The 21,094-nt window shown below is 41.6% G+C and overlaps 1 protein-coding gene across 1 annotated transcript in view; it reads right to left on the bottom strand.

Annotated features, from left to right (window-relative positions):
• The window catches only part of CEP192 (centrosomal protein 192), a 206,263-nt gene that overhangs the window by 9,294 nt on the left and 175,875 nt on the right, over positions 1-21,094 (bottom strand). The window contains exons 50-54 of the mRNA XM_073329624.1: positions 15,350-15,455; positions 8,432-8,633; positions 5,503-5,582; positions 4,759-4,854; positions 1,524-1,643 (exon numbers count right to left, since the gene is read on the bottom strand). Of these exons, the coding sequence (XP_073185725.1) occupies positions 1,524-1,643; positions 4,759-4,854; positions 5,503-5,582; positions 8,432-8,633; positions 15,350-15,455 (604 nt within the window). The remainder of the gene's footprint in view (positions 1-1,523; positions 1,644-4,758; positions 4,855-5,502; positions 5,583-8,431; positions 8,634-15,349; positions 15,456-21,094) is intronic.

The following is a 21,094-nucleotide window of genomic DNA, read 5'->3' as shown; positions in this document are numbered from 1 at the left end:
CTGTTCTCTGGCTACACCCTTCTCCTTTGCAACTGAACCCACAGGTAGGATCCTCCACCCTACCCAAAGTCCAACTGGATGCAGTAGAATGAGCTCAAACTGGGGGATGGACAGGCCATAAGAATGCTGTTTGCAGCTTCCCGATCTCACACTGCCCGAATCCCGGCATATTCGAATTGAGCAATAGCTCTAACTTACACCTTACACTACCAGAGAATTGAGTCTATTGCTCAGAGAAATATTCGGTTCCAGAAAGAAACTGAGCTGATGATTCTCCGTTTTCTCACAGAAGAACAAAGCAGCCTCCAATATAAAAGGCTTGCCCTGCAGTTGGAGTCAGATAGGTGACCCTCAGATCCAGACGCTATTGGTTCAGAGAAATGATTAAATCTCTATACATACAGTTGAATCTAAAGCTTATGGTCACAGACTGTACATCTCTTAAATCCTGACCCTCTCCATACCATTCATACTGGAAACAGATCAAAGAGGTCTAAAATTTAAATAATTTAAATACATTTTTTTCACCAAGTTAAATTAAGTAAACCAAATGTGTCAAAAAAATGCTGACAGATGAACTAGTCCATGACTCACTTCATGGGCAAGTGGATAAGAACTTAAATTTGACGGAAGGATTGGACCTTTATGTAAATCAGAGTTAGAATATTTGGATCCACGGGTCAACTGGCAAGTGCCCCTAAATATTTTACTGCTTTGTTATGTTTCCAAGGCTAACAAGAACAGAGCACCAATGCTAGAGTGGGATTAACAGAAAATTATGAAACATCAAATTATGTTTATGATCTGACCATGCGATGCATTTAGCACATACCCCTACTTTTCTTCCACAGCTATAATACTGTAGTTGGAAAATTTAAGAATCTGTGTTGTCATTTTGCTTAATGTTATGGGGATTATCACAGACAACAAAGTATGCATGCACAAAAGGTGGCGCGTACTGGGGTGTGAATGTATAGCGCACTAGCCTGCCACACATTTTCCTGATCTTAGAATCTTTAAATATTAACCATAATATTGAATTAATGCAATTTTTTACGCGTATCATTATTTTTTTTTTTTTTTTTTTTAAGACAATCTTATTTTGCAGGAGTTATGACTGATTTAATACAAGTCCATGGATTTAAAGCCCCACAAAAGAGGTAAATCTGTCACTAAACAGGTAGTTACCAGAAGGGATAAGTATTTCATAATTCCCTTCAAAACAGTAAATGCAAAATAAGATGCTAGAGTAAGGGTAAGGTAACATTTTGGTTATATAAACCTTCAAATTGCTATGTTGATCAAGAAGTGTGTAATATCTTTTTAAAATAATGATTATGAAAAATAGAATTGAGACTACCTGCAATTAAAGATTTACTCTAAAATTTAATTATGTGCTTAATAATATGTTTTGGACAAATAGCACAGTCTTGAAGTGTGATATATATGTATATATTTTATCCCACTTTAGCAAGTGATGTGGACAAATACTGAACATTAGCTTATGGTGTTCAGATACTTACCACTCCAGAAAGTTGAAATCTTAGTTTATGTTTCATGTGAGGTTCTGCAAGTGGGTGACACTCAAGGTCCCAAAATTGAGCATAGTCTCCTCTATCCCTAGGTAAAAAGATGATAGCAACCTACCAGGGTAGGGTAAAGTGTTAGTGAAAGTTTACTTAGATGTTTATATACCACTACAACCTTGTCTACATGAAAAAATTGCAGTATTTTGTACTGGTTTAACTATATCAGTTTAAATTCACAAACTAAGTGTGACACACTGTACCTCAAAGCAGCACCCTGGAACTTCCATTCTTACCGTCATCATGTAATGATATGTTTCCGACGAAGTATGCCTTGTATCATTTTAAAAGTCTTGATCTGTTGAAGATTATTATCCTGTTGGATTGTATGTCCTATCACTGTATGTGAAATTATGAAGTCTTGCTATGTGTGTGTGACTGAAATATGTTTTGAGGTTGGGAACACCCACAACTAGCCTTTCACGTACAACAATGGAGTAGCCAGACAGCAGTTAATGGCTCATCAACACCCATCAAGGAAAGAATCCACTATCTCAGAGAGAACACAGACAATGGAGACTGCTTGACCAATGAGGGCAGACTACCCACCTCACAGCAAAGATCTTTCCAGCAAGCTGGAAGAAACTATAAAAAGAGGGAAAGTGACATCATCACTTAGAGTCACTCCCTGCCACAACTCAAAACCTGGAAACACATCTGGAGGACAAAGACTTGGAACTGGCAGAGGGTGGTCCCAGGCTGAGAGAATCGCAGTCTGTGTATTGAGGATCTGTGACCTGTTTGTACCATCTGCCAAGGTGAGACATTTATTGATTCAAATCCTGTATAGTTTATAGAATTTAAACTGTGAATTTATTTTTGTTCCTTAAGTTACAAACTCTGATCTCTATGCCTGCTACTTATAATCACTTAAAATCTAGCTTTCTGTAGTTAATCTATTTTATATTTTACCTAAAACAGTGTGTTTTGGTTGAAGTACTTGGGAAATCTCAGCTCAGTTTACAAAGGCTAGTGTGTGTCCTCACCACATCAAGGGAAGGGCAGAGTGGGTAATGAATTTGAACTGGCCAGGCTTCTGACCAGTGCAAGATGGTATAGTACTGGGGAGCTGGAGAAAATTGGCTGGAGCTATTGATGGTTCATGTAAGGCTGGGAAAGCATTCATGTAACTCAGTTGGGTAGTGTCCCTACCCGTGGACATCTGTGCGTAAGTGCAGTACCTATCAGAGATTTGCGGCTTGCCACAGCATCACAGTGTGAGAAGGATACCCCAGGTTGGTGGGACAGAGGGCTCAGCAGTCCAGGTTGCACCCAGGGACCCTGTCACACCAAGTTACACTGGCTCAGCTTCCCTAAATTCCAAACTTGCTTGTGAGTGAATGTGCTACACTTGTTAGAGGTAATTTAAATCTGCATTACAATGAATTGGGTACGAGTCAACTTCATTTGAACAGCCTTAGACCTTGTCTACATGAGAAAGGGCTAGTCTCTGTGGAAGAGTGCATCAGTTTAACTAAAGCATTAATTTAAAACAGACTTAGTTAACCTGGTGCAAACCCCTGTATGAGTACTCGTAGTCTAAGGACTTGTGTACACAGCAAACTGGGGTATGAAGGTAAAATGCACTAGCCTGCAAATACTAACGGACTGCATAGACTCAGCTACTGAGAACTAGAAGTTCCTAGTGCACTGTAAGTGTAACTTGTTTTAGTTTAGCTTAAGTCAAACAAGTTAAAGCTGAACCAAAATAAGACACTTAAACTGTAAACAACTGTGTAGACATTCATTTTGGTTTAACTAAATCGGTGGAAGTTTGTGTGAAGACAAGGTCAAAAGTGAACTAGTTTGACAATCATTTTAACACGAATTTGTTAAACTGGTGCACAAGTCAATTTAACTTAAGTAAAACCAAAATAAGTCTGGTTTTAACTGAAGCAAGCATCCACACAGTCTTCTGCATGAGTTTTATGAAGTCTATTTAAAATGAAGCTCAGGCTGAACTGGTGAAACTTCTGCATTTAGAATGGTATTCCCCTGAAATGTTAGCTTTCAGTGCTAGCAGACTAGCAATAAGCTTTCCAGCAGTACAAAGCATATATTCTTTTAAGTTCACCACATACATTTGCAATAGCTTCTATCATCGGGAAGCCTGAAAGCATTCTTTCTTTGAAGCGTTCTCAACCTTTTTCTTTCTGAGGCCACCACAATATGCTATAAAAACTCCATGGCCCAGCTGTGCCACAACTGTTTTTCTGCATAGAAAAGCTAGGATTGGTGTTAGGGGGTAGTAAGCAGGGCAACTGCTCAGTGCCCCATTCCACACAGGGGCGAAGTTAAATTGCTCAGGCTTCAACTTTAGCCCCGGGTGGTGGCTTGGGGCCCCGGGTTGTAGTCCTGCGCAACGGGGCCCCATGCACGGCAGACCCCCTGCAACCTGCTCACAGCCCCCCGAGGGGGTCCCGGACCCCTGGTTGAAAACCACTGCTCTATTCCATTATATTAACAGTTGCAACACTTAAAGATCAAAATAATTTTTAGCATAGGCTTTATAAAACTGCATCACTGCACACATGTTATTCAAAAAGCTCCACAAACTACAACTGATGAGTAGGTCTAAAGCTAAAAAAAAAAATTTACAAATATTCAGTGATTCCTTATACATGAGCTTTCGTGAGCTACAGCTCACTTCATCCGATGAAGTGAGCTGTAGCTCACGAAAGCTCATGCTCAAATAAATTGGTTAGTCTCTAAGGTGCCACAAGTACTCCTTTTCTTTTTGCGAATACAGACCAACACGGCTGTTACTCTGAAACCTGCCCTTATACATGTTTCATCTTCAAAAAGTGTTAAAAAAATTTGCTCTCCTAAGAAAATAGCTTCATAGATGCAAAATATAATGTATGTATTGTAGGGATTTTTCTAGTATTGTCAATTGAGTTTACATGAAGAGACATATTGATGAGCGGATGCTAATGACCTTTCTCATACATCTGAAAATGAAGTACATCTGGCCCTATTTTGGATGGCCAGTGTTTTATCATTACCATTTAAATAGATGTTTAGATCAGTTTAAACTATTTCCAAATTTGAAGAAGTCCAGCTGAAAAGAGGTTATATTTCATAGAGTGCGTATGCTTCATGTAAGTAGTTACATTACAGTTAAGACAGCATTCATCTGCTTAAATTCATCGTAACACTAAAAAAAGCTTACTTTTTCTTTTCCGTGAGCTCCAAGTGTACCAGACACACGGGAACATCTGAAAGCTGTGTAGGTAGCCCTGTAAACATCTCCACTTTCATCTACGCCCTACAAATGGGTAATTAAGTTTTCATAAATCAAATATAATAATCTGCTTCATAAAAAGTGTTCTAGAAGCATCCAAGCAAATGAAGAACATTCTATAAATATTTACAAAACTATCATGGTCTAATGACTTATAATAGAAAAAGTGGTACATTAGCTAGAAGTAGGGGTTCTCAAGTATTTTCATAGTGTGGGTCACATCTAAGATTGCCTCATGGACCACCTTCTCTCCAGTTCATGATTGCATGGGTCTAGCCCCCACGCACTGGCAATCAAATGTTATCCCTCACATCCACAGCAATTGACCATAGAAAATATTAGGAAAATAACATGTTTGATTTCTTAATGCAATCTAGCTGCGGGAGACTATGAGAGTCAACATCATGTGACCATCCAGCTCTCTACAAATCCAGTAGTGTCTCATGGACAACTTCTTGTCCACACACAGAGTTTGGGGACCACTGAACTAGAGAAGAACAGCAATGAATAAGTCATCTAGCTACCCAAGTAAAATTTTTCCTAACACAGAGATTTTTTAAGCTAGGAGAAATATTATCTGAAGAGTAAGTTAATAGGTATCACCTCCTTTAAAAATGCGCCTGTTGAAAATCTCACACACACACACTATTTCCAATACAAATGTTTACTCACCTTGACATATGGTGGGGCAAAAGATGATAAGTGCCACTTCACATCTTCATTCCCATGATTTTCAATCTCTAGGTAGTTTTCTAAAAGAAAAGCCTCAGATTAGTAAATATGAAGTGAGAAATTTAGTATATGTGTTTTATAACTCTTTTTGAGTCTTTATATCTTTAAATAAAGAGTGAAGAAGAGTAAATATTTGTGTTGTTGACAAGAGTAGTAACAACTCATGAACAATCTTCATATCTCAGTGCCAAATAACGTGCTTTGCTCGATTCCACTTTGTACATTTTATCAACCTCTATTACAAAATTCTTGGGGGTTGAACAGCCTGCTGTGTTTAACCTGGAATGTGGATTTAAGCCTATTATTCTTCATCATCTAATGAAGGATCATATGGACACATCTACAAGACCTAAAGCCTCAAACTAAAGTTGTCCTTGACATCCCTAGCATTTCTCAATTGAATCTGAATGGCACAAGCTACCCTCTCATGGTAAATTAATGAGCTCCATCTTCAGAGTATAAATCATTGGCAAGGGACAACTCAAGCATCTAGCTCATCAGATGAAGAAGATCTGGCATCTACAGACTTTGCACCTTGGCTGATGCAAGACTTGGCTGATGCTAGGTAAGTCAGTGGCTAGTTTGTGCTAGAAAACCTGTAGCTATAGACAGAACTCAGCATGGTGAATGGCAGCTAGGTTTACCAGCTCACCAAGATGTAGACAATCCAAACTCAGTGCACTGAGACCTGGGCAGATGTCTCCACATATTACTGGATACGCTGATCCAAAAAACCCACAAGTAGAGAAGCACTTCTGACCCCTTCCCAAACAATGGCATTTGACTGTCCAAGGTACGACACCGCCATAGTTGGTGATAAATACTACAAACTCATTCTCTATATCTTCGTCAGGTCTGACCCTACCATTTTCTCCTGGACATCTGATGCCTTTTCTAGTAAATCCAGACCATGGGAAAAACAGAATCAAAACTTCCAGCACTGGCATTTTAACTATTGAAGCTTTGATGCTCACTGCACATAGTGACTGCTGAAGCTTCACTTTGGGGCTGAGTGAAACCTGTATCCAAGTCTCCAACACAGCCCTAATGCCAAACATGGTGAAAACTCAATGTGGACCATTAAACAATAACATTAGCTTTGACCTGAAGTAGGTCAAGAATAATCACCTGATGGTATTCTCAGGAGCTGTAACGGGTCAAAGTTACATCTTGGAACACATTTCATACCTTGAAATATCATGAACCTTTCCCAGGCAAATAAACCTATTACTCATAACAATACCTTCAAAATCACTTCTGCGTCAGGTAGCACTTTAAGGAGTTAAACTGCTTATATTAAACTAGGCAGACATTACAGGGTGAGGAATGGGAAGAGAACACCCATCTCAGTTTCACAAACAACATAGCTTTCCCTCAAAATAATATAATAGGAAAAAATGAATTGATCAAATAAGCCTAAAAAATTCTTGGAATATTATGATTCAGTAAACTATAAAGCTAATGCATCACTATGTAACTCCTGATCTATTAGCTGTAACAAATGGCTGATACTGATGAAAATTCAGTAGATACCTATGGTGAGGCAATTTAATACAGTAGTTTTGAGCATTCTTGGACTTACAGAAATGGACTGAGGGTTCACAGATCTACTTTATTACCAACAATATTGTCAAGGCTGATTCCCCACTCTGGTACTTCAAGTGCAGAAGGTGGGGGCCCACAAGGATTCTAAAAATTAATACTGGCCACTCCAGGCTGATATTAAACTCCCATGGTCACAGTTTCTCTTGGATGGGTAGATGCTGCCACCACCCAAGTGCAAAAAAAAACGAAAACAAAAAAACCCCCACAGAACAAAAAACAAAACAAAAAAACAACAAACCCCAAAAGACACCATTGGGACCCAGGAAGGCACATTTGGGAATTCCTCCCTGTGGGGTACCCTCAAGCCCTTTCACCCCCCGTGTCCCCCTCCAGGGAAGAGCTGAGAAAGAAAGAGGAAATCAGCTGTTGCCACCAGCTAATTAAACAACATATGCACAAACCTCTTAGAACACCAAAAATCCAATCCTGTTCTTAAAAATAGTAAAGTTTATTAAAAACCAAAAGAAAAATACACATCTGGAATTTAGGCTTTTGCTAGATTTAAAAAGCCACTTACAAAAATTAAACATCAAGAATAACCTTCTTGAGGTCCAGCTCAAAGGTTACAAGCAAAACAAAAAGCATTTGGGGTTACCATAAAGGAGTCCACAAGCCAATAAGAAATAAACCTAATCCCATCTTCCTAGACATTCCCTAATTTACTTACATATCTGGGGTTTCAGATAAGCAATCTCTAGGTATGATCTGATGGTTTTTCATACCTGGCTTAAAGCTTCTCACAGCATAACTGTTGCCCTGTTCCGCTCTTCCCCAGAGAACCACAACACACAGACAAAGGGAACCCACTGGCTCTTTTGGTCAGGTGCCCACTCCTTTCCTTTTACCTGTGGGCTTGTTAACCCTTTACAGGTAAAGCAAGTAGAGAACAGGTACTTAGAGGAATTTTATAGCTAATTGCTGGCTGGGCGTCCATAAAAGGGAGCTATCCCCCTCCCATCCCTTCATTTATCACAAATGCCCTCTTAGAGAAACATTATCTACAAAACTTCTCAACATTGGGGTGTTTGTACACAATCTATCAGAAATTTATGTGGCTATATTGTGTTCAAAAAAATTAAGAGCTCTGCAGACAAAACTGTCATTACATGAAATTACATCAAAAGAGTGGGTTTGACTAGTCATACTAGTAACTAAAGGAATAAAAATGATAAATAAGTTATTTTCATTCTTGCAACGTAGCAAACTTAAAGGCTGAACATTTGACGCTAGTGGAAGTGGTAATTTTATGAATAATTGATATTACCTGAGCTTTCACCAAATCCTGTTTCAGGAAAAATAATAGTTCTGTTCTTTATTTCAACGTTTGTTGAAGGTAGCTTTGGAAGTGGTTTTATCATATGAATGACAGACTCAGATGCTGGCATAAGGACATCAAGTTTTTTAGATATTGAGCCGGTTGAAGATACATCCTGGGCAATGTCTTCTCGAATCTGAACTTTAATGAACTTTTGCACAATTTTGGGGTAAAAAAAAGAACAATGTTATATTACAAGTCAATCCAAATGGCTAGTTCTTATTTACTTTGAGCCACACACATCCCAACAACAGGCTCTGCTCATGCCCTTCGTCTCAAAACCATGTCTCAATGGTACAAAAGCAGTAACCATGTATCAATGACTTTAACAAATAGAAAAAATGGTTACTCACCTTCTCAGAACTGTTGTTCTTAGAGATATATATTGCACATGTCCATTACTCTGCAGTTGTGCATGCGTCTCATGCATCAACAGCGAGTATTCCCTCGCACTATCTGTCAGGGTGGCTTTGTCCTATCTTGTCTCCTTGTGCTCCATGTCCAGGTTATAAAGGGTGATGTTATCATACCCCACCCTTCAGTTTCTTAGCACCGAAAACCAAAGGTAGACTCCAGTGTGTTGGGGAAGGAGAGTGGGTCATGTAATGGACATATGCAACACATTTTGAAGAAGTTATGAGAAGGTGAGTAAACTTTTCTTCTTTGAGTGCTTGGTTATATCCATTACATTGTAGGTGATTACGAAGTTCTTATCAAACGTGTTGGGTCTCAGAGGCTCATTGGAAGGACTTCAAGACTGCTTTTCCCACCTTTGTGTCACCTCCTGATGCAGTCCTAAGACCACAGTGACCAATAAATGTGTGGACAGAAGACGACATCACTAGTCTCCAAATATCCATAATAGGGACATGTACCACTAATGCTGCCAAGGCTGCATATGTCCTGGTAGTGCGTGCCATCAACTTTTCAGGTAGCATCCTGTCCATTGCAACGTAAAAAAGATGCAACTGGTAATCCATTTTGAGAGTCTGAATCGTAACTGGATGTCCCTTCATGTGTTCTGCATAGGAAACAAACAACTAGGTGTAGACCCTGAAAGGTTTGTTCTGTCCAGGTAAAATGACAAAAGCTCAATGCACATTTAGGGTGTGCAGCTTTTCTTCATCCTTGTGAAGATGTGGCTTTGAAAGGAAAAAAACAGGTAAGCATAGAGATTAAGGTGGAAATCTGAAACCACCTTTGACAGAAATTTTGGATGAGGTCTGAGCTGAACTTTGTCCATATAAAAAACAGTACTGGGGATCCGTGACAAGTGCCTGCAATTCCCTCTCTCTCCTGGCTGAAGCGATGACCACCAGAAAGCCTACTTCAGTGAAAGATGCAGAAACAAAAAGAGATGCTAAGGGTTTGAAATGGGGAACTCATAAGAACAGACAACACTAAATGTGAAGTCTCAAATGGGCACTGGGCCACAAACAGGAGGGTATAATCTATCTCGGGGAGGGCAAACTTTTTGGCCTGAGGGCCGCATCAGGTTTTGGAAATTGTATGGAGGGCCCGTTAGGGGAGGCTGTGCCTCACCAGGCGTGGCCCAGCCCCCGCTTCTTGCCCCGATACCCACCCCCTGGGACACCTGCTCCATCTAACCCCCCCTGTTCCCTGACGGCCCCCACCCAGACCCCTTCCCCACCCACCCCCCCACTCTCTGTAGCCTGACTGCCCTGACTACCCCCCGCTGCCCCATCCAACCCCTCCTCTCATTCCTGACTGCCCCCCCAGGACTCCTGCCCCATCCAACCACCCCTTCTCCCTGTCCCCTGACTGCCCCCGGCTACCCCATCCAACCCCCCCTCCCTTCCTGACTGCCTCCCCGGGACCTCTGCCCCCATTCAACACCCCTGTTCCCCACCCTCTGACTGCCCTGACCCCTGACCACTCCCCCCAAACTCCCCTGCCCTCTATCCAACCCCCCCACTCCCTGCCCCCTTACCACGCTGCCTGGAGCACCGGTGGATGGTGGCGCTACAGCCGCGCTGCCCGGCTGGAACCAACCATGCCACTGCGCAGCACAGAGCAGCGGGTCAGGCTGGGCTCTGCAGCTGCGCTGCCCCAGGAGCTCGCAGCCCCGCTGCCTGGAGCATTGCGCTGGCGGCACAGTCAGCTGAGGTTACAAGGGGAGGGGGAACAGCAAGGGAGGGGCTGGGGCCAGCCGGACAGTAGTTTGCCCACCTCTGATCTTTCTAGACTGTTAAGTAATCTGGCCATGACAGGATTGGTGAACTCAGTTTTACCACTGATTTTAGGATGAAATGCTGAAATTGTGGCCAAAGGAACTTTAAGAGAGCTGAAGGATAGAATAAATTGATTGATGTGAGAGAGAGAGACTAAAATGTCTTAAATCAATGTAGGGAAGATGACAGATTCCAGGAAGCTGCCTAGAAAGAGAACTGTTTCCACTTACTCATGCAAGCAGCCTTTGTAAAGGGCTTCCTGCTATTAAGCAGGACATCCTGGACTGCCACTGAGCACTGAGAGATACAGATTTCTAACCACAGCATTGGTTCTAACCACAGTATTGAGAACTGTAGTGGTTCTGCTAAGATCAGTAAAGAACAATCCAGTGCCTCAGCTGCAGCAAGAGCCAGACTTGATGGCCCCTTGAGAGGGCACTGGAGTTAATGGTTCAGGGTCAGGAGAGACCATATAAGCCCGCACTGGGGAGCAGCCGGAAGGATGCACTTTAGCATAGATACTGGAGTGGGTTTCAGAGGATTGCATTCTTTGAGACATTGACTAACCTGATTCTGACTTCCTCTTCAGAGTGAGACTGCTCTGAAGCCCTGGGTCTCTCAGAAAGACCCAGCAATGGTGAGCTTCTACCTCTCGTGGTAGACAAAGTAGGGGGAGGGCTTTGGGAAAAAGTCTTCAAAGCCCCTTCTAAACAACGAGGGGGCTCAGACGCAAGTCTTAAGGCAGCCCCCATGAGAGACACTGAAGTAATTTCTGTCTGTTTTTTTCTTCTGGTTTTAATGCCCCTGCAGATGGAACACCTGTCTCAAATGCGCCCTGCACCAATATTTTAGAAAGCATGAATGAATGTTACTGATGGCCTGGGTTTCCAGCAACAGAATGAGATTTAAAGCTGAGGGACTATGACTAAGTCAGCTGGTACCCAGCAAGGCCCAGAGGCCCAACTGAGCCTAAACTAAGCAAAACAAAAATGAGATTTCTAAGAAAATAAAAATATATGTCCGAAGGACCAGGAAACCATTAGGAAAGATACTTAGCTTTTAAACAACCTGTAAGCCCAAAACCCTGACTACAGACCAAAAGCAGTAAGAAGGAACCGAAGTCGGGGCGCAATGACTCCACCCTTTATACACTCGATACAGAGCAAGAGGAGACAAAGAGTCTATGGGTATCATTAGGGAAAACTCTCCTACTTTGATGTATGAGACACACACACCTACACCTACTGTGTAATGGACATATGCAAGCACTCACAGAATCATTACGTTTCTTCTACTAATGTAGGGACTAAAATTGTCAACTCTCAACTGAAAATTCTTGAGTGAGCACGGTCACAAGAGCAGAATAATATAAATTTGGAAAGCTTTTTAGTCACATTCTTCCTCTCTCTCTCTAGAGATGACACTGCTATACTTTTTTTAATCTGGTTAATTTGATTTTGTATTTCCCATGTCAGTGAATACGCCATCCTATCCTTTATCCTTGGTTTCAAAAATCTTCTCTAAGTAAATCATTAAAGAAAAATAGTTTGAAGGAAAGATAATTCTAATGTGTATTTGTTTTTTGACTGTAGAAAGGTTTATATTAGAAAACAAATGATTCCACTACAGTGTCAAAATACTAGTATTTTCAATCAGGTGGCTCCCTACATAGTTTACCAGATTATATTCTTCCTCCCTAAAAGTAACAAGGACCCTTTTACTTGAGACAGAAACACTTTCAGATGCCCAGAAACAATTCTGAAGATATGTGGTCTCATTTTTAAAGTTTAAAATGGTGTATGCATTGTAAACTGAATGTTTCGCAAACAAGGATGGAAGCATTTACCTCAAACCTACTAGCCTGAGAACTAAGCTTAGCAGGCAAGATGAAAAATACTGGTGACATGATGCCACTTCAAAGAGACTGTGCCCCTTCCTCTAACCAATAGTAGTTTTTTTTTTAAAAAAAAACAAACAATGCAGCCTTCTGAATATTCTTTAAGTATAGTCTGGTTAGAGGTTCTACTGATTACAGTGATATTTCTCTACACTTAAAATGGGGAATGTAGCTGGAAATGGTAATACCTCTAAAATTGGAATGAACTTCAAATGGGCCCACTATAGTAGTAAGTGCTAGTCAAATAACAAAGTATTCATAAACTCTATTTGAATTCCACAAGTATTAATCTATTATTTATTTGCTTAATCATGTTTGGCAGGTCAAACGCCACAAAATAGTGTTTAAGCAAATTAACAAATTTCCATATAGTTAAAGTTAGTTGAACGGGCAAACCCTATTTGCTACATCCATTGTTTCTGTTATAACTTCACTGTAGAAAAAACTGAGGTGAAGACAGGAGAGTATAGCAGATCTTGAGCTGATTTCTGTGGTACCCACTTCCTCATCTTACCCCATTGACGACCTTTCTTCTCCTCCCAAAATGTCTCTAAATTGTACTTTTCTCTTGCCCATCCTCAGCCAGGGACCCAAAATACTGATTTGGAAATTTTACTAGATACTGAATAGCTGGAGGACATAGCTCTACAGAGAACTATGAAAGATGGGGTACCCCGCCATTGAGAGGCAGTGCCCAAAGCAAGAAGCCAACACCCAACCCACCTTCAGCTGCTACAATTCCTAGCAGTTTCCAGCTAGTAGGGGAAGAATCTGAAGCTCTGCCTAGCTAGCCATGTCTGGCAGCTGGAAGGGAGAACAACATTATTCTGTTTTCCTTTGCAGAGCCCACGGGCTGCTGCAAGGTGAAGTTTCTGCTACTACTCTTTCCACAGCCTTCATTTTTCAGTCTCCTTCTGCAACAAACAGTTCCAGTAGCTGTCTCTGCTGTTCCTTCTAGCTTTCCCATGATGTAGCATGATGAAATTTAACTGATTCTTTCAAGTTTTACTGCTGACCACAGGGATTTGAAAGACAGCAGTGAAATCTGACAAAGCTCTCTTGCAGCTTGTAGAAATGCTACAGTCAGCGGTGTGTCTGCAGATTTTAAGGAAACAGCACTGCACTAGTTTAATCTTAGTAACTTTACCTTGCCTCTTTGGACAAATACATCATAAAAGGTCCTACATTATATTGGGCACTGAGAATGTAGTCAAATCTTTATTTCACAAACTTTTATTCAGAATCTGAGGTACAGGTTGTCAATTCAATTCAATTAGTATATGATTTCTTAGAGAAGTGACTTCCTGAGGAAGTACTTTAACTCTTTCTGTTGTGTATTTTAGTTTAGTGCCAAAGCACTTGATGGGCACCCATGAATTGTTTTTGGAAGTATATAAAAAAAATTGTTTTGGCATTAGTGATCAGCTGGCCCTAGCTCATGACAAAGCTTTTAGAAACATCCAAAATCTGATTACTTTTGTTAGCTAAAGGTGGTAATACCTGAAGAGACTGGTTCATTTTATGAGTGATAGAGTTTTAATTAGCATATACAAGATATTTCTATGGAAATATTGTCATTGATCGGATTTATTAAATTGTAACGTTACAATCAGAATTTTAAATGGTTTGAGTTCATATCTGTTGTACACCAAACTCTACATTGTAAACATTAAACAGTGAACTCCTATTGCAGAATACCTTCCCACAGGAAGCATAACCCCCATCACTTGGTACTGTTAAACAAGTTGGGAGAACACTAGAAAGACCACCACACAGGGAACCATCCTATATTTGGCAGGAGGATAAACTGGATAATGCAAGGGACTTTTGCCTTCCCTAATTAATATTAGCGCATGAAGTTTTCTTGTGTTGTTTCATATTTATATAAAATATTCCAGGAATCTCTCAAACCAATTCAATGGTGTAGTACTGACTGATGTCAGTATCTTTGACTGAGATTCACAAGAGACCTTGCACCTTTTAAATACACTAAATCAGTGGTAGGTTTCAGAGTAGCAGCCGTGTTAGTCTGTATCCGCAAAAAGAAAAGGAGTACTTGTGGCACCTTAGAGACTAACAAATCAGTGGAATGCAAACTTTGTTCCCTTAGTAATATTTCTGCATTTAAATGCCTTAATTCAAAACAGATATTGCCAGAAAAAAACATGTTTGGACAGAAGCAGGTAGACGAGAAAAGACTGGTGTTTGTATATTCCTTGCCACACACCTAGTCTATTGCTTTTTACAGTTCTGCAGGCTTCAGAAAGCTAGATATGTTTTGCTGAATCAGGCCCCAAACAAGCAAGTGCTCACCACCTTTGTCTAGCAACAAACTACTATAGATCTCCTACTCACTGACATACTAAATTAAAGTACAGAAAAGTGTAAGTGCTTAACAGGTGTGTGGCAATTTTAGATATAACTCAGTCTATTTTAGGAGCCCACCATTCTTCTTCAAAGACTGACAACCCCTATCAAACCGAAAACCTTTGGATCCCAAAACAATAGCTTTAACCTATTCAATGAAATGAAATATTCCCCATTAAGTATGAGTAACCTATTTTTACATTTCAATGAACTCCTACTTGAATAGTTTTATCCCCAAAGGGTTTTAAAATTATCTTTACAGGCTTATAGAACAGACTTTCATGGGAAAAGTAAGTTTAGTGGAATGGTAAAGTAATGAATTAGTGTCCCAAAATTAAACTGACTTTTAGCAATATGGTAACCAACAATTATCTTAAGACTTCATGGAGTCTTTAAGAAAACCACTTTTACCTTTTGTCCATTGTCACAATGTATATAAATTAGACCACTCCAAGGAAATACTGAAGGCTTTGTGGCAAGTGACGGATTAGGACTCACAAGAATTAAGACACTGGTCCTAAACAAAGGATAAAAAAGCCAGTAAAAACTATAGTATCTACATACAAAACTGAAAATCTATACCGTTAATTCTCTTTGCACATCATAACTCATGACATATAAAAATCACTGAACGCCATCTAAGTAAGAGCGAACGTTAGATATAGGACTTTAAAGTTCTAGATCTTAATGCAGTGGGTAAACATAATTCCTAGTACTAAATTTATATCCTATGTATTACTGCAATTTATGGTCTCTGTATGTTTCAAAACCTTGATAACTGCATATATGTACACTCCACTTAAATGTAAGTGCCAATGGTTGTAAAAGTTGTCCCTTTCTGCTTTGGAGAAAGCAGGAAGCTGGCTATATGTTCCAGAATCCCTAGAAAAGATAGTTTTGTCATACACATTGAAAATAGGACTTAAGGACTTGTGGGCTCTAGTTTGTACTGTTGGGGCAAAGTGACCTGGGTAAGGAATATTTAAGGCACCCTTTAAACCAGTCAACATAAAAGCCAGCTTTCCTCTTCTTTTCCTTGCAGTTGCCACTGATTATGGTGAAAATAAAAGCATTCCAATTGCACGGAGGGTTCCCACCAATCCTAATGCAGGGCCAGATACCGTGAAGTCTATTGAGGACTTCATGGCCTCAGAACAACACAAAGTTTGGCTAAATCAGAGAGCACACGGATACTCCGATTTAACTTTCTATACTATGAACATGCATAGAGAGGTTACAAAGGGAGTACACTGGAATTAAAAAGATCTTGTTACAAAGCTGCAGTAAGTTAGGAGCACCGATATGTCAGAAGTGCTCTCTTTTTCAATTCTTTTGAGTCTTGACCTCTTCTTTGGAAGACTCCACCTCATCAGATGCTCCAGAACTCTGTACTACTGACAAAGTGCTGAGGCTTCAAGTGCATCTGAAATCTGAGGAACCTTTCTACTTTGAGCATGAGTGTATCAGGCATTTTGGAGATGAAATTACACAGGGAATTCTGGATTTGCTCCAATGCTTGCAGTGCTGACAGAGTCTTGGGACTCAGTAGCCATGGTGAAATCAGGCCATTACTTTTAGAGTTTACCCTTTGAAGCACTCCAGGCTGGTCTTGATTTGGACTTATGGAAATCTTTCTAGAGTGTCTCAAGGAGGACTTTAGAGGCAGTCTCACATATCTTAAGTGTTCAGGAGACATTTGTAAGTAGGCACCGCCCCGCATTTGGTGGCTAACTCCCAGGAGAATGAAACAGCAGACAATTTCACGCCATGTCAATGCAGCAGAACACAATTAAATGGATGAGCCTGAATGGCTGGTCTTCCTTCCTCCCTAGATGCTGAAGAAATTGATCACATTTTGTAATACAGAAATATCTCACACACCTACAACACAAGACCCAAGGCAAATGCCAAAATGCTTGATTAATGAATGTGGAGAATTACTTGTGGCTGTTTTACAAATATCCTGCATGAGATGTATGACCTCCCCTGCCAGAATACAAACAAAGAGAAATACAATTTGTCTTGAAGACAGATTTTGTTGGTATTAAGCTAATAGCTGAGTGGACAGTCTAAAGTCTGTAACCAGTTTGGGTCTATGATCTTTGACATCTAGTTTGTAGAGCAAGCCTTTGTTGGGATAAAAATGGAACTAAGAAAAAAACTGGCAGAATGGTTCATTTTGGGACAACCCCAAACCCAACCCACAGAAATTAATTTTGGGATGCTCTAGCAGTGTTTCATGTTTGAAGAATTTAATATAGAAACAAATCAGTCATGTGAGTCTGAAAATTAAAACTAAAGTCTGCCACAATTTGATCTTTTTATGTGAGAAACTTCAATTCAAAGGTACTTCACCTTGTTTACAGGAAGTTGAAGGTGCCCATGATTCTTTGTCACTCCCAGTTGATGGCATGGGTTCCAGTCCTTTTCTTTTCAAACTTGTCTTGACAGAGCCTTTCCATCATATCCTCAGTCTTCCTCATCCTTTCTTGCAGTCCGCTTCCTCCCATGCTTTTGGTGCTGGCGATTCTTTTCCCATTCTTGTCACATCAAGCCCACCTCAAACACACCCTCTCCAGCCTATTGCTGAAACTCCCAAATTCATCTTTTCCCTAATTTCTTCCATGTACACACTGTCTACCCTCTGGTTGCCTCCCACTAACACCAGTATATTATTTTCTACTATCTGTATCTTTTAATCTCTCTCTAAGGTGAAGAAGTTATTCACCTTATGCAGTAACAATGGTTCTTAGAGAGGTGTCCCCTGTGGTTGCGCCACTGTAGGAGTGCTTGCATCCCTGCGCTGCTGATTGAAGAACTTCTGTAGCAGCGTCTGCTAGGCCCACACATGTGCTGCCTCTCCTTCTGCCCTGCCACAAGGCTAGTCAGCGCATGCAGGCTAACCCCCCTCAATTTCTTCTCTATCTGAGTCGTTGACAAGAACTCTGAAGTAGAGGGGAGGAATGTGGGTTGTGGAGCACCTATAGGAGGACACATCTCGAAGAACTATGGCTATTGCGCAAGGTGAGTAACTCCTTCGAGTAGTATCCCTATGGGCTCTCCACAGTAGGCGACTCCTGAACAGTATGCTCACTGGAGGGCTGGGACTTGGGAGTCAGGTCAGTTACAGATGACAGTACTGTGGAGCCAAAGATGGTATTGGAGGCAGAGTCCTGGGTGATCGCACACTGTTCTGCAAAGATGTGGACTGATGCCCATGTCACTGCTCAACAGATTTCTAAGGCGGCGACATATCAGGAGATAGACCTTGTGGAGTGCGTGCAAATACTATCTGGAGGGGTCATGTTGTGAACCTGATAACATTGTCTAATGCAGTTTGAGACCCATTTGGAGAGCTTCTGGGGTGATGTTGCTGAACCTTTAGATCTTGCTACAACAAAAAGGAAAAGCTTAGGTGACTTCAGGAAAGCCTTCTTCTATCCAGGTAAAAGGCTAGGGCTCTCCTGACATCTAGTGTGTGTAATATAGCCTCCCTGTTGTCACAGTATGGCTTTGGGTAGAAGATTGGAAGGTGATCAATGGGTTCATGTGGAATGGGGAGGTTACCTTAGGGATGAATTTTGGATGTGGTCTGAGTGTAACCTTGTCCCAAAAGAATAGTGGGGTGTAGGAGGGAATGTGCCATCGGAGCTGTATTTCTTCTATTCTCCTTGCCAAGGTGATTGCTATCAGGAAGGCCATTTTCACTGAGATGTATGTAAATAAACATGTGGCCATGGGTTTGAAGGGAGGCCAAGTCAGTCTTTTCAATACAGTAACTCCTTGCTTAATGTTGTAGTTATGTTCCTGAAAAATGTGACTAAGAATTAATGTAAACAGTGGGGTTTAGGTTCCCGGGAAATTTTTCTCACCAGACAAAAGAATTATATTTTGGGACAAGGTTTTTATATATATATATATATATACACACATATACACACACACACACTAACTATACATTTTAAACAATTTAATACTGTACACAGCAATGATGGTTGTGAAGCTTGGTTGAGGTGGTGAAGGCAGAGGGTGGAATATTTCCCAGGGAATTCCTTACTGTTAAATGATGAACTAGAACAGCTGAGCCCTCAAAGGTTAACACATTGTTAATGTAGCCTCACACTCTATGAGGCAGCACAAATGGAGGGAGGGGAGACAGAATGGCAGACAGAGACACACACACCCTGTGTGTGTGAGAGAGAGACGTTCATTGCCCCTTTAAGTACGCTGACTCCACTCAAAGTGCAGTGCCTTTTTAAGTAGATCAGCCAGTTGAGACAGCCCCTGCTGCCAGCACGCTCTCTCTCTCCTGAGCCCTGTCATGTCCCCCCTGCTCTATGGAAATGGCATAAGTTGAGGGATAATGTCAGGGTGTCCTCCTGCCCCTCTCTTCCTCCCCATGCACAGCAAGCAGAATGCTCCTGGGAGAAGCTCCAAGGCAGAGGGCAGGAGCAGCACATGGCAGTGAGGGGAGGGACAGCTGAACTGCCAACAATTAATAGCCTGCTGGGTGGCTGCTGCACACGGAACTTAGGGGAGCAGGGAGCTGATAGACGGGCTGCCGGTCCACCCTGATTCCAAGCCCCCACCATCTAGCTCCAATGGGCTGCTCTTCCTGCAAGCAGTGGACAAAGCAGGCGGCTGCCAAACAACGTTATAAGGGAGCACTGTGCAACTTTAAATGAGCATGTTCCCTAACAATTCAGCAACGTAACAACGTTAACCGGGACGACTTTAAGTGAGGAGTTACTGTACCACGTTTAGGTCTCAAGTGGGAGAAGGCACTCGAGGTTGTGGGAAAAGGTTTACTATATTCTCGAGGAACCTTTTAGAAGTTGGGTGTGACAGTACTGAGTATCCCTCTACTGGTTGGTGGAAGGCTGCTATAGCTGCTAGGTGGACTCAGAGAGAGCCCCAGTCTTTTTAGGGTCACTGCATAATTTAAGATATGTGGAAGAGTTGCAGAAGTCGGGGAAATTTGTTGGGAAGTACACCAAATCCAAAACCTGGACCATTTCTGCAGGTTAGTGTTGTGTTGAGGACTTTCTACTGTGTAGTAACCCCTCTTGTGCCTCCTTCAAACAGGAGCTTTCTAGATGTTGGAAATTAAGAAGAAACAATGCTTTGAGGCAGAGAATCCTCAGGTTGGGATGAAGAGAACATCATTTGTTCTGCAAGAAGAGGTACGGAGTGGCTGGGAGAGATTGGCAGGCATATCGCGAGCTGTGACAGGTAAGGGTATATGACATGCTCCATCTCCTTATTTTCAGCAGGACTTCAACAGTAGGGGAAATGGAGGAAAGACAGAGAAGGTTTCTGTCCCAGTGGAGATGAGAGCATCGCCCAGGCAGCGTTGTCCTATCTCTGCTCTGGAACAGTAGTGTGGACATTTCTTGTTCAGGTAAGTGGCAAACAGGTCTGTGTTCAGCATCCCCTATCACCTGAATAGATAGTGTAGTACTATTGGTTCTAGCTCCCACTCATGGTCGTGTGGGAATTTGCAACTGAGACTGTCTGCTATTGAATTTTGTGTGCTCGGGGGCTAGGCTGCTGACAGTGTAATGTCATGGGAGATACACCAGTTCCATAGTCTCATCACCTCCTCACCGAGGGAGGGGCGACCTGACTCCCCCTTGTTGATTTATGTAGTACATACAGGCTACATTGTCTGTTAGGACTTTTGTGTGCGATCCTTTGGTCAGTGTGAGGAAGTGGGCGAGGCATTCCTGATGCCCTTAGTTTGAGGAGTTTGGTGTGAAGAGATGCCTGTGGGTGACCACTTGTCTTGTGTCTTGAGGTTGTTTAGATGTGCACTCCACCCTATCAGAGAAACAACGACAGGGGGGTTTGGGAGAAGGGGATCCCCTTGCAAATGGTGGCTGGGTCTTTCCACCAGTCTAAGGAGTTCTTGATTCTGGTGGGTTGTAACAGGGGTTTGTCTAGTCTGTCCCTCTTTGGTCTGCAAACTGAGCTGAACCACATCTGGAGGCATCAAATGTGAAGCCTGGCATGTGGTATTATTGTTGTGGTTGCTGCCATATGCCCCAAGAGTTGGAGGCACTGTCTCGTTGATATTTGCAGGCTACTTCGAATGATCTCCAAGTGTGGCCCTGGAGAGAAATCTGTGATGAGGTAGGAGAGCTCTGGCCTGTAATG

Source organism: Lepidochelys kempii, chromosome 2 (assembly GCF_965140265.1).
Source record: "Lepidochelys kempii isolate rLepKem1 chromosome 2, rLepKem1.hap2, whole genome shotgun sequence".
NCBI lineage: Eukaryota > Metazoa > Chordata > Testudines > Cheloniidae > Lepidochelys > Lepidochelys kempii.
This window is presented reverse-complemented; position numbering and strand designations above follow the sequence as displayed.